We start from the raw sequence: 13,220 nt of genomic DNA on the forward strand, positions 1-13,220 counted from the left end.
GGCCATTGGGGCGTCATTTCGTGGTGTGCCAATTCTGGCGACATCGTTGCGGAATAGCCTTTCCTGATTTGCTCGCAGTTCAAGATTGGGACTTGGCCCTTTCGCCCAGTCAGAGCCATCGAATCTCAAAATCCCCATTTCTGTCATTACACCGCAAAAAAGCTTCATCGAGACAATCAAGACATCACCAAGTAATGCAACCCTCATCCTTGTCGTCGACGAGCGGTCAAAGACACCTCGGCGGTCACGCATTTTCTCCCCACAAAAGGAGACAGCCGGGGTGCATCATGCATGAGCACGGCTGCCGATATATCTATCGTGGCGGCCGCTGGTGCAGATCACTGCACCGATCCCATTGCAGCTTGACCGACTCGATGTTGCTCGAGACACAGTCTCACCTCCACGGAGTGATTCGAGACTTGTTGCGCCTCGCAGACGACGATACCTGACGACCAGCTGAACTGGAGCAGAGCCAGTGGCTGAAAGGGACAGCACATGACACATTCCAGCATGCTTCCGGAGCCTTCATCTGGATCTTCTGGCCAACTCCCCTCCACGGATCTGGATATCAGTTGCAAAGACTTGGGGAAGCTCGTTGGCCCCCTCGATGGCGGATCAAAGTTTGTCGGCCGAACTCATGCTTCGACCTCGTCTACCACTGAGTCTGTGCGACATACGGACCCCGGCATCATTGGGCTTTTTTCTCGTTGCTGTTTCGGCAGAGGTGCAAGTGCACTTCGTGTCATCGATTCTCTTTGGGCTTCTTATACAGTCATCAGCTCACCTCAGGAGCGCCGACCTCAGTCCTTCAAGTGAAGATCAGGTGCATTGGCACTCTGGAAAATGCAGAGAGCAATCTGTTTATAAAGCATTTTGGGCTCACAGTATTGGCAACTATACAGTACGGCGTCACCGAGACTGACAGAGGGGCTTTCTGGGATGATTCACAGCAAACGAGGCGATGCAGACCAAATGGACGACCAACAGGAGCGATTGCGATCTGGACCATATTCAGTGACCAGCGACAAGCTGTGTTCATCATCCCGACACAGCAAAGCGGCAACGTCCGAGAAGGCTTTCCGGACCCGGTGTGGATTCTCGGTGTGGCGGTGCTAATGGCGGTCGGGCTTGCAAAAGGAAGATACTTAGGAGAGACCGGGGCCGGACCCGTTACTGGGTCGGAAGCGGCTCTTCGCCGGGAGGGACAAGAATCACGACTTGTGCACCAATGCGGGCAGCTGCATGTCCCACAAGTCAGCTGAATTTCTTGGGAGACCACAAGGCAGTTCGGCAGGCTGAAATCATCAACAAAACCGACCACTCACCGTCCACCATCACCAAACCCCACGGCATTTTATTGGGGCTCTTGTTCAACACAGCCTCGGCCTCATAAACCGGCCGCTTTTGGGCTGTGGCTGTCGGGTTCACACGGTCCAAATCCAAGGCGGATGAATTGACTGATTGCACCGCCAGCGACGAATCACAGGAAGTGATCAGTGCTTCCTAGCTGCATCCCTCTCTCAAAGTCGCATCGTACTGCAGCGTCAGCACTATTTGTCTAAGCAGCAGGAGACAGTCAATTGAGGACGTTTGGTTGTTGGGGGCCGAATTCAAAGTGTCCAAGTGGAACCGGGCAGGACTCAAAGAGCTTGGAGACATCTCAGTGGTCCACGATCGGTATGATGCATTTGATGCTCTGTGATTGGATGCAAAGCGTGAAGGTCCGTGCAGCCGACGAGGCCTCTTGGCTTCCTGGGGGCCCAAAGACCGAATCAACGGTGCGGTCCTTGCCTGGGCCCTGCCGGAGCCCCAAAGCCCTACGGGACGAACAGGAAACAAACAGTGGGGCCACCGGCCGATGAGTCGTTGCAGCAGAGCGGCTGCGCATTCAATGCGCAGCGGAATGGTGGGATGCAGGACAAACCAACGACATTTCTAGGCAGAAAAGCTCATCGACATTGTGACAAAACATGAATGGCGGCCGCCCTCTTGCTCGGGGAAGGGCGGTCGTCATTTCTCCACTGTATGCTGGGTATGTCTGATTGACATTGAAACTGGCATTATCATCAGTTGGCTGTAGCTTGGCTACAGGGAAAACTGCACAAGCATCGAGCGGTCGTACATGCATCTCGACGAGGCTGTGGCTATCCGCATCCTTGTCCTCACAGCATATTCTCCCTCTTCCCTCCCTTCCGCTGCATGCAGCCGGTGACGTCCACTTGGTGTCCTCAGTTCTAGGGTTCCATCGTCTGTCTTGTACATTTGGTATAAATGCCCCAGATGCCTGGCTTCCCCAGGGTGACCCCCATCCTATCCCCATAAGGCTGTTGGCTGCCTGCAGGTTTCCTTAGACGTTGAGCGCGGACCACACTTTAGCGACTTACACACCCACAGACGCCTCATTCCTACTTTCGCCGCATAACCTGACCACTCCCCCCTTCCCCGTCCTCCCCCTTCCCCTCCCCCTCCCCCGCAATTGGAGTCATCCTTTTTTACACCTGAGTGTCTTGAGATCGAGACCGACCCTCTTTCTTTTTCTCTTCTCTTCCCTCTCGCCTTTCCATCTACATACTTGACCGGTACTGGTGAGTTGCTCCCCTCCATCATTGTCAATGCTGCTGCCCAAGTGTAATGAATAGCCTGGCTTGACCTCGACTGACCACCCATCATTCTGTAGCTGTGTCGAGTATTGCATAGCTACTTGTCTAACTATATAACATCCTTATCCTGGCACTGGCAAGTCCTTGAAGCTATTCCGATCTTCCGGTATGGCCTCCCAGATTAACGCCGTCGGCGTCGCCTCGACACCACCACATGTCTGCTCCCACTGCAAAAAGTCCTTCGCCCGCCACTGTGATCTCAACAAGCACGCAAAGTCCCACAGCAGACCATACAAGTGCCTGTACACAAACTGCAAGTATCACGAGCATGGCTGGCCAACCGCCAAGGAGCTGGAACGACATGTCAATGACAAGCACTCGCCATCTCCTAGAACCTATGCGTGCCTGTATCAGCCATGCCCATACCGGTCGAAACGGGAATCGAACTGCAAACAACACATGGAGAAAGCCCACAAGTGGAAGTATGTGAGGAGCAAGTCAAACGGCAAGCGACTACCGACCACAGGCCAGTCCGATATCGTCTACCGTCTGAAGACCGATGAAGCCACTCTTGGGGTCCGGAACTTTGGCCCAAGTCCCATCTCACCGCAGCCGCCATTAATACCACCACGTGGCCATGATTTCGTTCTTTACGACGACGACCAGCAAGAAGATGCCTTTGGCGAGGAGGACGACGAGGCTTATTCTGGGTTCCAGGACCCGGAAGGATTCCAGTCTTACCTCCCATGGAACTCCCCAAATACTCGCGTCCGGCAAGCCGAGTCCGTGATCGATTCCTGCAACGATACTCTCGAGAGGCCGCTGGGCTCAGAGTTCTACGGCAGCGGACTTCTGGATCCAAGACTTTCATCTTATCAAACGCCTCCAGGCTCGGAATCTCATCGCACCCCTGATACGCCCTGCCTTGATATTGCGGCTGCGATCAAAGTCGAGTCTCCAACCGTGACAATGGACTTCTTTTCGCCACCAAAACGGAAATATGAGGCTGTCGATGGGTCATCACAAGAGTCGAAGCCTACCACCAACGCAACCCGTGGAGCTTCAAATCCCAGAGCGCACCGCGCAACTTCCGGTCCAGCCAAGAGCACTCCCAACCGCAGAGACAGCTTCGATGAAGACGGCCACCGCCCAACTAAGAAGGCAAGGCAAATGCCCGTGGAGGATTTCAGCGACACGAGCATGCCGGATATCTTTCGATTTGCCCACCCGACTATCTAGTATGTGTTGAGCTTCAGTCCCGCACGCAGAAAACGTCTGCTAACATCCTGTTTCAAAAGTGACAGAGACCAGAAGGAGACGTATTCCCCATGCCACACAGTTCACAGGGATATTTCCACTCTGGTGTGAGTAAGCCCATGTCCAGCATAGTCCCAGACTCCGTTAACACTGGCGGGTAGACGACATCTGAGCAGGCCGGCGCATCGTTTCAAGGTCACCGATCGGTTCATTTCATCCTTTGATCAAGACGAGAACTTTCGTCATCCGAGAGTTGGTGTTTGCCGTTGGTGCTGGTTGACATTTACGGACCGATCCGAATTCGAGTACCATGTCTCAAATCCGTGCGAGAAGGTCTCTAAAGGGAAGCGAGAGAAGTGGAGGGTTCTTTTGAACAGCTTCACTCCCCTGGTTGATCTGCCGGTCCATACACAGTCAACTTTCGACGTGGTTCGGGAAAGCGAGGAGGATGGTTGGGATCGGCTGTCGAGAGGGCTGGAACAGTCGCCAGAGGTTGATGGTAGCACTTGTGCTCCGGAGACATCTCCGGCTTTGGTCTACCCAACCACTCATGGAGAATTTGTCTCCATGACGGAACACCAAAGGCTCCTAAAGGAGCATCAAGCACTCCAGGAGAAGCATCGTCAACTACTTGGCCAGGTCACACAGGCCATGTACGCCCAGCAGGTCTGCGACAACGCCAGGACCCAGTCTCTTGATGCTCGGGACAACATGCTCCTCGCAGCCATGTCGCGAGAGGCTCACAAGGGGTCGGCCCTGGCTCATCAACAACGCAAACTTTCGGACCGGGACAATCTCGTGCAGCACATGGACTCTCAATCCACGGATGTTGACGTCCAGGGCTTTCTGGAAGAAGTCGAGAGCGCCCACAAGGGCCTGTCGAGGCAAGATTCTGGCTTGAGCACCACATCCCGTTCGACCATCCACCACGTCCCGCCAAGCCCACCGGTCAAGTCTCTCGACTATGTTGATGACGACCAGCAAAATGCGGCTCATGGCTCCGGCAGCCAAAACGCCAGGAAACAGCCTACGTCTCATGCCGACTCGGGCTACGCAACAGAAGGCAGACGCGGCAGCCTCGCCGAGCTGGGCCTGTCTACCGTTGCGGGGGTGGCCACGTCAGCAATGATGCATCACCCTCACCACTCCATGACGACGGCAACGACGACTGATGATACGTTTATGAAGGATATGTTTATGAGCACCGGTCATGATGAGGAGCAGCATTCGCAAGAGCAGACTCAGCACCATCTTCTTGATACTAGCTTGACGGACCCTTTTCTTGACTATGGATTTCCTTCGACGAGCCAGTTAGAGGCTGATTTGGAGTTTGGTTTTCCTATCTAAAGTCATTTCCTTTTAGTATTTTCTTTCAATCCATCTAGAAACACATCTAGATTTGTGGGTTTTATTTTATTTTCTTCTTTTTTTCTCTTTGGTTTATCTGGGCGGCTTTTCTGTCACTTTTGATAAACATTTGGGTAGCGATTAGCGGGTAGCAGGATCTCCTCTTTTTCTAGTCCGTCGGGTACGGTATTTCCGCTCTCTTAAAATCACGGGTTTATGTGATATGGTTTATGGATTGGTTGTCATGGGATATATGTACTTATGTAAGAACAGGGGGTGGCAAAGATATCGGGGATTGGTATACATCAAGGCTCACAGCTACATATATCAAGGAACAATCCCCCCAAAAAACACGGCAACAAAACAGACATTGAGTGGTGTATAGATTCCCAACTCTGTTTCTTTTTGGTTTTGTATACGTTGAACAGGAGAGAGAGAGTTATGCATATCTTTGTCATACCGTACACTGCAGGATATGACGGATAGTTTAGTTTGACAAACGAACACAAGGAAATAAATAAACAAGATATCATCTGCCGAGTTTTCTTCCTGGTGGTCCTTCAGTTCAGAATGTCGAGTTTGAATTTATATCAATACCTCATTGGTTAGATGGGTGAATCCTTCCATAAGGCAACTTTTGCCAAGAGAGAATGGAGTTTACGGCAGGGGCAACCCCTGTCTGGTTCCGGCAACGCCAAGACATGGGATTCAACCTCGCCTTGACGACGCGGCCGTGATCGTGCTTTGCGACAACTTCAACTTTTACTCAGTTTTGGTCATTTTTTGCGTTTATCGCCCTACATTTGCCGTATCATTTGTTGCATACCATCATCAGTGATACACTAATCATGCCCTCCTAACCCTTTCTTGTTTATATATTCCCCCCTCCCATCCCCCCCCGAAAAATGAACCTCACGATCCCTCGCCTAAACCTCCTCTTCCTCGTCGTCTGGCTCCTCCTCCTTCTCATCTCGTACCTCAACTCCTACGACGACCCCTCCTCCATCTTTTATTCCGAAACCGCATCCTACACCCCTCGGCACAGCAAACTCCTCTCTCACCAAGCCGATTTATACCTCGCCAACCCGCCCCCTAGACCTCCTCCCCCCTCCGACGAAAACGACAACAAATTCCTCTGTATCGGCATCCCCTCCATAAACCGCACCACCCAGTCCTTCCTCAAGCACACAATCGGCACCCTCCTCCTCCCCCTCTCCCCCGCCCAGCGTTCGTCGGTCCACTTGGTTGTCTTGCTAGCCGACCGTCCAGCGGCAAAACACAGCGCGTATGGGGAGGGGTGGTTGGAGAAGGTTGTTGATGAGGTTCTCATTTACGATGACCCGCCACCTTCTGAGGCGGGGGTATACAAAAAGGTGCCGTTTGAGCTTGTGGACGGCCGAGAAAGGGGGAAGACGAGGGTTGAAAACATGAGGCTGGATCACTCCCTGTTGGTGGAGACTTGTATGAACCATGGGAGTGAGTATTTCGCCTTGGTGGAGGATGATGTTGTCGCTTCAGGGGATTGGCTTACCCGACTGAACAAAGGGTTGGGGTTTCTGGAGGGGAGGAAAGGGGAGGAAGAGTGGTTGTATCTGAGGTTGTTTCACTCGGAACTGTTGATGGGGTGGAATAGTGAGGAGTGGAGGACGTACCTCGGTTGGTCGTGCACAGTCTACGCGATTGTGCTCGTCTCGTTTTTGGTGCTACGATCAAAAAGGTGGTTGTGTTTTGGGAGGTTGGGGAGGCAGAACGCGGATGTGTTTCGGTATGCGACTGCGATGGTGTTTGGTCTTTGGCTGCCGGCGTTGATTGCGCTGTGGTTTCTTTCTGGGAGGGTTTCGACAAGTAGGATCAACCCTTTCGCTTGGACGTCGCACGGGGTGAGGGAGATGATGAACTATGGGTGTTGCGCGCAGGGGCTGGTGTTCCCTAGGAGGCAGCTCCCTGGGGTTTTTAAGCTGATGAGGTACCCGCCTTATCGGTTTCCGGGGGATATGATACTGGAGGGGTACGCGGGGGATCACGGGCTCAGAAAGTGGGCATTGGATCCGAGTGTGCTTCAGCATGTGGGCTTTACCGAGAGCTCGGCCGGGCCGAGGAGGGCGGAGGTGTGGAACTTTAGTTTTGAGAGGTTGACTCCAAAGACGACGGGTTGGGGGTGGGGGGGTTAGGAGATTCTCTCTGCTTTGATCCGTCGGGGTTGGGTGTGGCGTTTGTGGGTGTGTTTTAGTACGGCGTCAATGATCATAATATTTGGATACCATACTACTGTTTCAAAGCATCGAACATGCAAAGTGGGACGACGGTGACCACAGTGACCACGGTGACGACGATGTGGTGGTCAACAAAAAGTCAACAATGGTAGCGGGACGATGCCGATGACAGCAGCCAACAGCGCGACCACACCTTAGATACCCCAGGTCTGCACCAGCTTTCAGCGAAGTAACTAACGTAGTCTATGTCAGGATCTCTAGCTCAGTGGTCAATCAGTATCTGACTGCAACCGACTGGCCATCGGTTGCCAAAAAGAGAACATCCACCAGAGCTCTTCGCTTTAGGTAGTGGGTTCGAGTTCCTACTCCAAACCCTTTTCTACATTTATCTTTCCTGTTTTACTTTTCTTTGGCTGGCAGTGTTGCTCCTCTGCACCTGCGACCTGGGACAGGGAGATGAGATGAAATGGGCCAAGTACACACAGGCCCAACCAGGTATTAATGAAGCTAACCTCATGATGAATTTAATAGTATCCTATCTGTCGTTGTGAATCTTCTCTCTAAGCTTTCGACTTGTCAACCTAATCTGAACAAACTAGCAACCACTGATTTTCCCAACACCAGACACCTGTAACGCCACATGATGCTGCCGCCCACTGCAATGCTATTGAAAAACATAAAACCAAGCATCAATCACAGTCTAATCCTCCCCTGCCCACCACCGCTGCTGCTACTCCCATCACCACCGCCACCAAACCACCTCCTGATATCTCCTCCACCATTGCCACTACCGCCCCCGTTATCATCCCCACCCATCCACTTTGGTTTCTTGATCCCCTCCCCAAACCCCTTGAACCAATCGGGTGTGTCAAACGTGTCAATCGTGTTCTTCATCCTATGCCCCAGCGCCTCGAAGAAGTTTTCGTCATCTCCGTCATTGCTCAGCGTCACCTGCCCCCTGTCCCTCCCTACCCGGCGAGCAGAAGTATTGGCCTGATGTCTACTCCCGCCACCTCCCGAAGTAGGAGAGGTAGCAAAAGGCGTAGTCGGCGCCCTCGCCGAGCTACCAGTCGACGACCTCGGGATCGACAAAATTGGCCCACCCCTCCTGCCGCCACCACCATTCGTCGATGAGCCCAGCTCTGCCCTCCTGTTATTCCTCACCGACGCCGAAGTCCCATTCAGCTCCCTCTCAATCAGATCCCTCCCTTCCCTCCAAGAGCCCGTACCATAAAACCTCTCCTCCTCCCCCTCTCCATCATCTTCATCCTCCCCACCCATGCCAAACGCAGCCCCAAACCCAAACATGGTCTGCACTTTGCCGTACAGCCCAAACAAGGTCGCAAAAACAGGCAACAGAATAAACGCCGGGAACAGATAGTTGAACCACTCCCCCAGCGGCGTCAAATCAATCAGCTTGCCCAAAAACCCATAAAACACCGTGTCCTTGTAGAGCGCGCTCCCCAAAAACGTCATAAAGTTGTAACTCAACGGCACGCTCAACCTCGCCACCTGGCTGGCATACCAGAACGCGCTCTCCGGCGCCGTGTTCCTCTTGACCAACGCCCTCCCCCTCCAGACCTTAACCTCCGTAATCGAAATCAACGCCGCGGCACACATGTACAGCAGCCAAAACGCCGCGATCGCCTGCCCCGCCAACCCAACCTGTCCTCCGCTCTCTCCCAGAGGATCGTGATGAATAACCGTATACCGAATCACCGACAGACTCGGAAACAAATCCTTGACCAACTCAGACCAAACAATGCAAACAGACGCCAACCCCAAAACCCCACCCAGCGCCATCCTCAAGTACGGCGCAACATGATAATGAAACAGGTATCTGGTGTAAGGAGTAAACAAGCTCGCCCTCTCCCACAAGCTCGTCGACCCCGCCGTTCTCGTCCCCTTCCCAAAATCCAACCTCTTGCTCCCCGCCGAGTCCAAAATCGCCTGCGTCCTCACCACCTCCTCCAACAGCCTATTCCACTCACTCCCATACCTCGACCTCGTATGCCTCGCCCTGACCAAATCCCTCGTCAGCTCCGCCAGCCACTTCTCCGTAATCACATTCGGCAACCCCCTCTCATTCCCCGTCCCCCTAACCGCCCGTCTGGCATTGCTCGGAGTCATCTGCGCCTCCAGACTGACCATATCAACCAACTCCTCAATCCAATCCCTAAACAACTCCGCGCTCCCCCCTTTACGCCGTCCCAACTCCCCAACCTGCAGTTCCAAATCCTCAAGCTCCATCTCCGCATCCTCCATCTTCTCGTATATCCTCGGCGCGTGGCACTGCAGCCTCCTCAACCTCCCGCTCACATCGGCCGACCTAAACAGCCGCCGCGGTATCGACACCAACCCGTGACCCATGAGGTAGATGGCAAGAATCAAACCCCAGCAGTACGCCAGCGCCATGATCGTGCCCTTGAGACTGGCGTCGAACTTCCCGTAGGACCAGAGGACATAGACAAACCCCACCAGCCCTGACCCAAAGACGACGGCATAGTACTGCGCGTTTGCGCGGAGGGAGTCGAGGACCTTGGCTTTCGGCTCGCGGAAGCCAGAGTCGGAGTACTCGGCCAGGATGGGGAGGATGAACCACGTGAGCGCAAAGGTGAGCCAGTAGGTGATTCGCCAGCCTACGCGGAGGGCGGCGGGTGGGAGCCAGATTCCTTTTGGGATGGGGGAGGAGGATGATGAGTCGAGGGGGGAGGCGAGGTCGATTGGGACGAGGAGGCCGATGGAGGCGGGGAGGAAGAGGGCGAAGAAGACGGGGAGGAGGAGGTAGGCGGGGGTTGTGCGGAGGGGGAGGTAGTGGCGGAGGATGAGGAGGACTGTGATGGAGATGAGGAGGAGGGAGAGGAGGGAGAAGGTTTCGGAGAGGACGGGGGAGGGGGAGGGGGCTGCTGTCGAGGTCGTGATCATCGTGGGTGGTGGTGGAGGTGGGTGGGCATAGTCGATTTGTGGTGGTGGATCTGGTGAGTATCGAGTGTACCGCAGAGGTGAATGGCTGTGTCTGATAAACGCGCAATCTCGATATCGAAATTCGATGGTTGCGCAAGGCAAACTTTGGGTCGCCGTTGAAGGGTCCAAGGGCTGGCTGGGACCAGGACATGGACGATTATGTCACACCACCGCGGGAAGGCAGGGATTAGATAGTGGTTGGCCCACTGGGCAGCGTCTATCTTTAGCGCGCTTTAATTGGGGCGGCCGGCTGATAAGCTGATAAACCCCTCAGCCGAGGGGGGCCGGGACATCGCCCATTCTCGTTGCCCGTTACTAACCACAGAGCCAAACTCGACGACGCCTCCAACTGTCGTGATCTGTAAGTCGTTGGAGAAATGTATTACCATTACTCTATGCTATGTAGCATTCCCAGATGATATGCAGGGTTACGGTGTTATCTGCAGCCATCTCAAAAGGGGAATAAAGTCCCCACGATCCAAGTAAGGCAAGTGGTTTGACACATTCGACCCAAGACAGGCAGATCCATCCGGATCCGTGACGTTTCTCCATCCAACAGACAAGATCCTTTCCCCGTGTTCCACCCCGCCTTTGTGCCACGGCTTATCAGGTTATCTACTTGCAGCAGCTTGCAGAAGGAGAGGAGGGGTCGTAAGTGAGTTGAGGCGAGGAAGGAGACAGAGATACATAAAATGGCAGTGTTCTCATCGCCGAGGGTGCTGTGTGCCACTTCCCGGACACCACCACTGTTGTCTCTCTCTTTGAGAAGCCACAAGCCCACCACATTGAGACCACGATACTTTTCCTTGTCTACACATCTCAGAACCAAGATGGAGGTGGAACTCACAGCTCCCAACGGCAGGAAGTGGACTCAGCCATTGGGTCTCTTCATTAACAATGAGTTTGTCAAGAGCAGCAATGAGCAGAAGCTTGCTTCCATCAACCCCACGTGCGTCCGTTTTTCATGAGAGGTCACTCGTTCCTGTTACTGATACCCACCGTAGAACCGAGGAGGAGATCTGCTCCGTCTACGCTGCCACATCTGATGACATCGACACAGCTGTAGCAGCAGCCCGCAAGGCCTTCAAGGACCCCTCATGGAAGTCTCTCAGCGGCACCGAGCGCGGTGCTCTCATGCTCAAGCTCGCCGACCTAGTCTCCCAACACGCCGAGACCCTCGCCACCATTGAGTGCCTCGACAACGGCAAACCTTACACCACAGCCCTCGCTGAAAACGTCCCCGAAGTCGTCAATGTATTCCGATACTACGGCGGCTACGCCGACAAGAACTTTGGCCAAGTTATCGACGTCGGCCCCGCCAAATTCGCCTACACCGTCAAGGAGCCCTTGGGTGTATGCGGCCAAATCATCCCCTGGAACTACCCCCTCGACATGGCCGCCTGGAAGCTCGGCCCAGCCCTCTGCTGCGGCAACACCGTCGTCCTGAAGCTCGCCGAGCAAACCCCCCTCTCCATGCTCTACCTCGCCAAGCTCATCAAAGAAGCCGGCTTCCCTCCCGGCGTGGTCAACATCATCAACGGCCACGGCCGCGAAGCCGGCGCCGCTCTCGTCCAACACCCCCAGGTCGACAAGATCGCTTTCACGGGCAGCACCGCCACCGGCAAGGAGATTATGAAGATGGCCTCGGCCACCATGAAGAACATCACGCTCGAGACGGGCGGCAAGTCCCCTCTCATCGTCTTTGAGGACGCCGACCTCGACCTTGCCGCGACGTGGTCCCACATCGGCATCATGAGCAACCAAGGTCAGATCTGCACCGCCACGTCCCGCATCCTCGTCCACGAGGGCATCTATGACAAGTTCACCGAGGCGTTCAGGGCCAAGATTCAAGAAATTTCGGTGCTGGGCGACCCCTTTGAGGAAACCACCTTCCAAGGACCCCAAGTCACGAAACAGCAATACGAGCGCGTCTTGTCATACATCGACATTGGCAAAGAAGAAGGTGCCACTGTTTTCCTCGGCGGTGAAGCTGCTCCTCAAAGGGGCAAAGGGTTCTTTATTGCTCCTACGGTGTTCACCAATGTGAAGCCGACGATGAGGATCTACCGCGAGGAGATCTTTGGTCCTTGCGTGGCGATTGCTTCGTTCAAGACGGAGGAGGAGGCGGTTGAGATGGCTAATGATAGCACTTATGGGCTTGGGTCGGCGATTTTCACGAGGGACTTGAACAGGGCGCACAGGGTGGCGAGGGAGATCGAGGCGGGGATGGTGTGGATTAATAGCAGTAATGATTCTGATTTCAGGATCCCGTTTGGGGGGGTGAAGCAGAGTGGGATTGGGAGGGAGCTGGGGGAGGCGGGGTTGGCACCGTATTGTAATGTGAAGGCTATTCATGTGAATATGGCGGCGTAGAGGTAGAGGGGATGGGATGGTTGTGGTTATTTGCTGGCGACGAGCGCGAGCGTGGTGTAACTACCTTGGGTTGAATGAATGAATATTTGAAGTGTCCCTCCCATGTTGGTGATGAGGGATAAGCAATTGGTGTGAACAAAGTGTGTGAAAGGTTTGGCCATGCTGTCAGTTGATCCCAGGCATTGAAGTTTTATGTGATTACAGGACATTTATGATTTATTATCTGTAGAGGCATGGGAAAACGAGTCGCTACACTTTCCCCATAACTCCAGAATTTGTTGGAGACTTGTTGGAGTTGATGCATGAAAAGAGATCGGCCCGACGTCATCCCCAGCGTTCCATGGTGCTGGGGTGAGCTTGACCCCTGTCATACTGCCAAGCTCAGCTGAAATCGGGACGTGATTGGCTGGAGCCCAAGACAAGCAAAAATCCGGGGGTTCCACCTCGCGGCTTTTGGGCCGGCCAG

The 13,220-nt window shown here is 54.1% G+C and overlaps 5 protein-coding genes across 5 annotated transcripts; 3 read left to right on the forward strand and 2 right to left on the reverse strand.

The window, feature by feature from the left end:
- Nucleotides 1–1,522: 1,522 nt before the first annotated feature.
- QC764_701960 (uncharacterized protein) lies at nucleotides 1,523–5,204 on the forward strand (the record flags this gene model as incomplete). The annotated part of the gene is made up of 4 exons (XM_062949858.1): nucleotides 1,523–2,585; nucleotides 2,678–3,838; nucleotides 3,899–3,964; nucleotides 4,019–5,204. Exons 2-4 carry the CDS (start codon nucleotides 2,769–2,771, stop codon nucleotides 5,202–5,204), a joined length of 2,322 nt encoding a protein of 773 aa, XP_062796102.1. The 5' UTR covers nucleotides 1,523–2,585; nucleotides 2,678–2,768.
- A 905-nt stretch (nucleotides 5,205–6,109) lies between these two features.
- QC764_701950 (uncharacterized protein) lies at nucleotides 6,110–7,375 on the forward strand (the record flags this gene model as incomplete). Its single annotated transcript, XM_062949857.1, has 1 exon — nucleotides 6,110–7,375. One exon carries the CDS (start codon nucleotides 6,110–6,112, stop codon nucleotides 7,373–7,375), a length of 1,266 nt encoding a protein of 421 aa, XP_062796103.1.
- A 735-nt stretch (nucleotides 7,376–8,110) lies between these two features.
- Nucleotides 8,111–10,342, reverse strand: QC764_701940 (uncharacterized protein; the record flags this gene model as incomplete). The annotated part of the gene is made up of 1 exon (XM_062949856.1): nucleotides 8,111–10,342. The coding sequence occupies one exon, from the start codon at nucleotides 10,340–10,342 to the stop codon at nucleotides 8,111–8,113; it is 2,232 nt and encodes a 743-aa protein (XP_062796104.1).
- A 424-nt stretch (nucleotides 10,343–10,766) lies between these two features.
- ALD2 (mitochondrial aldehyde dehydrogenase) lies at nucleotides 10,767–12,982 on the forward strand. Its single transcript, XM_062941185.1, has 2 exons — nucleotides 10,767–11,330; nucleotides 11,386–12,982. Exons 1-2 carry the CDS (start codon nucleotides 11,074–11,076, stop codon nucleotides 12,752–12,754), a joined length of 1,626 nt encoding a protein of 541 aa, XP_062796105.1. The 5' UTR covers nucleotides 10,767–11,073; the 3' UTR covers nucleotides 12,755–12,982.
- On the reverse strand, nucleotides 12,532–13,043 carry QC764_0112870 (uncharacterized protein; the record flags this gene model as incomplete). Its single annotated transcript, XM_062941186.1, has 2 exons — nucleotides 12,819–13,043; nucleotides 12,532–12,728 (listed from the first exon to the last, which is right to left on the reverse strand). Exons 1-2 carry the CDS (start codon nucleotides 12,961–12,963, stop codon nucleotides 12,532–12,534), a joined length of 342 nt encoding a protein of 113 aa, XP_062796106.1. The 5' UTR covers nucleotides 12,964–13,043.
- Between the last annotated feature and the right edge of the window lie 177 nt (nucleotides 13,044–13,220).

Source organism: Podospora pseudoanserina (assembly GCF_035222485.1).
Source record: "Podospora pseudoanserina strain CBS 124.78 chromosome 7 map unlocalized CBS124.78p_7.2, whole genome shotgun sequence".
Lineage (NCBI taxonomy): Eukaryota > Fungi > Ascomycota > Sordariomycetes > Sordariales > Podosporaceae > Podospora > Podospora pseudoanserina.

Coding starts and splice junctions, on each gene's coding strand:
- ALD2 (XM_062941185.1), top strand. CDS start 11,074: ATGGCAGTGTTCTCATCGCCGAGGGTGCTGTGTGCCACTTCCCGGACA. Junction 11,331..11,385: donor CTTGCTTCCATCAACCCCAC/GTGCGTCCGTTT, acceptor TACCCACCGTAG/AACCGAGGAGGAGATCTGCT.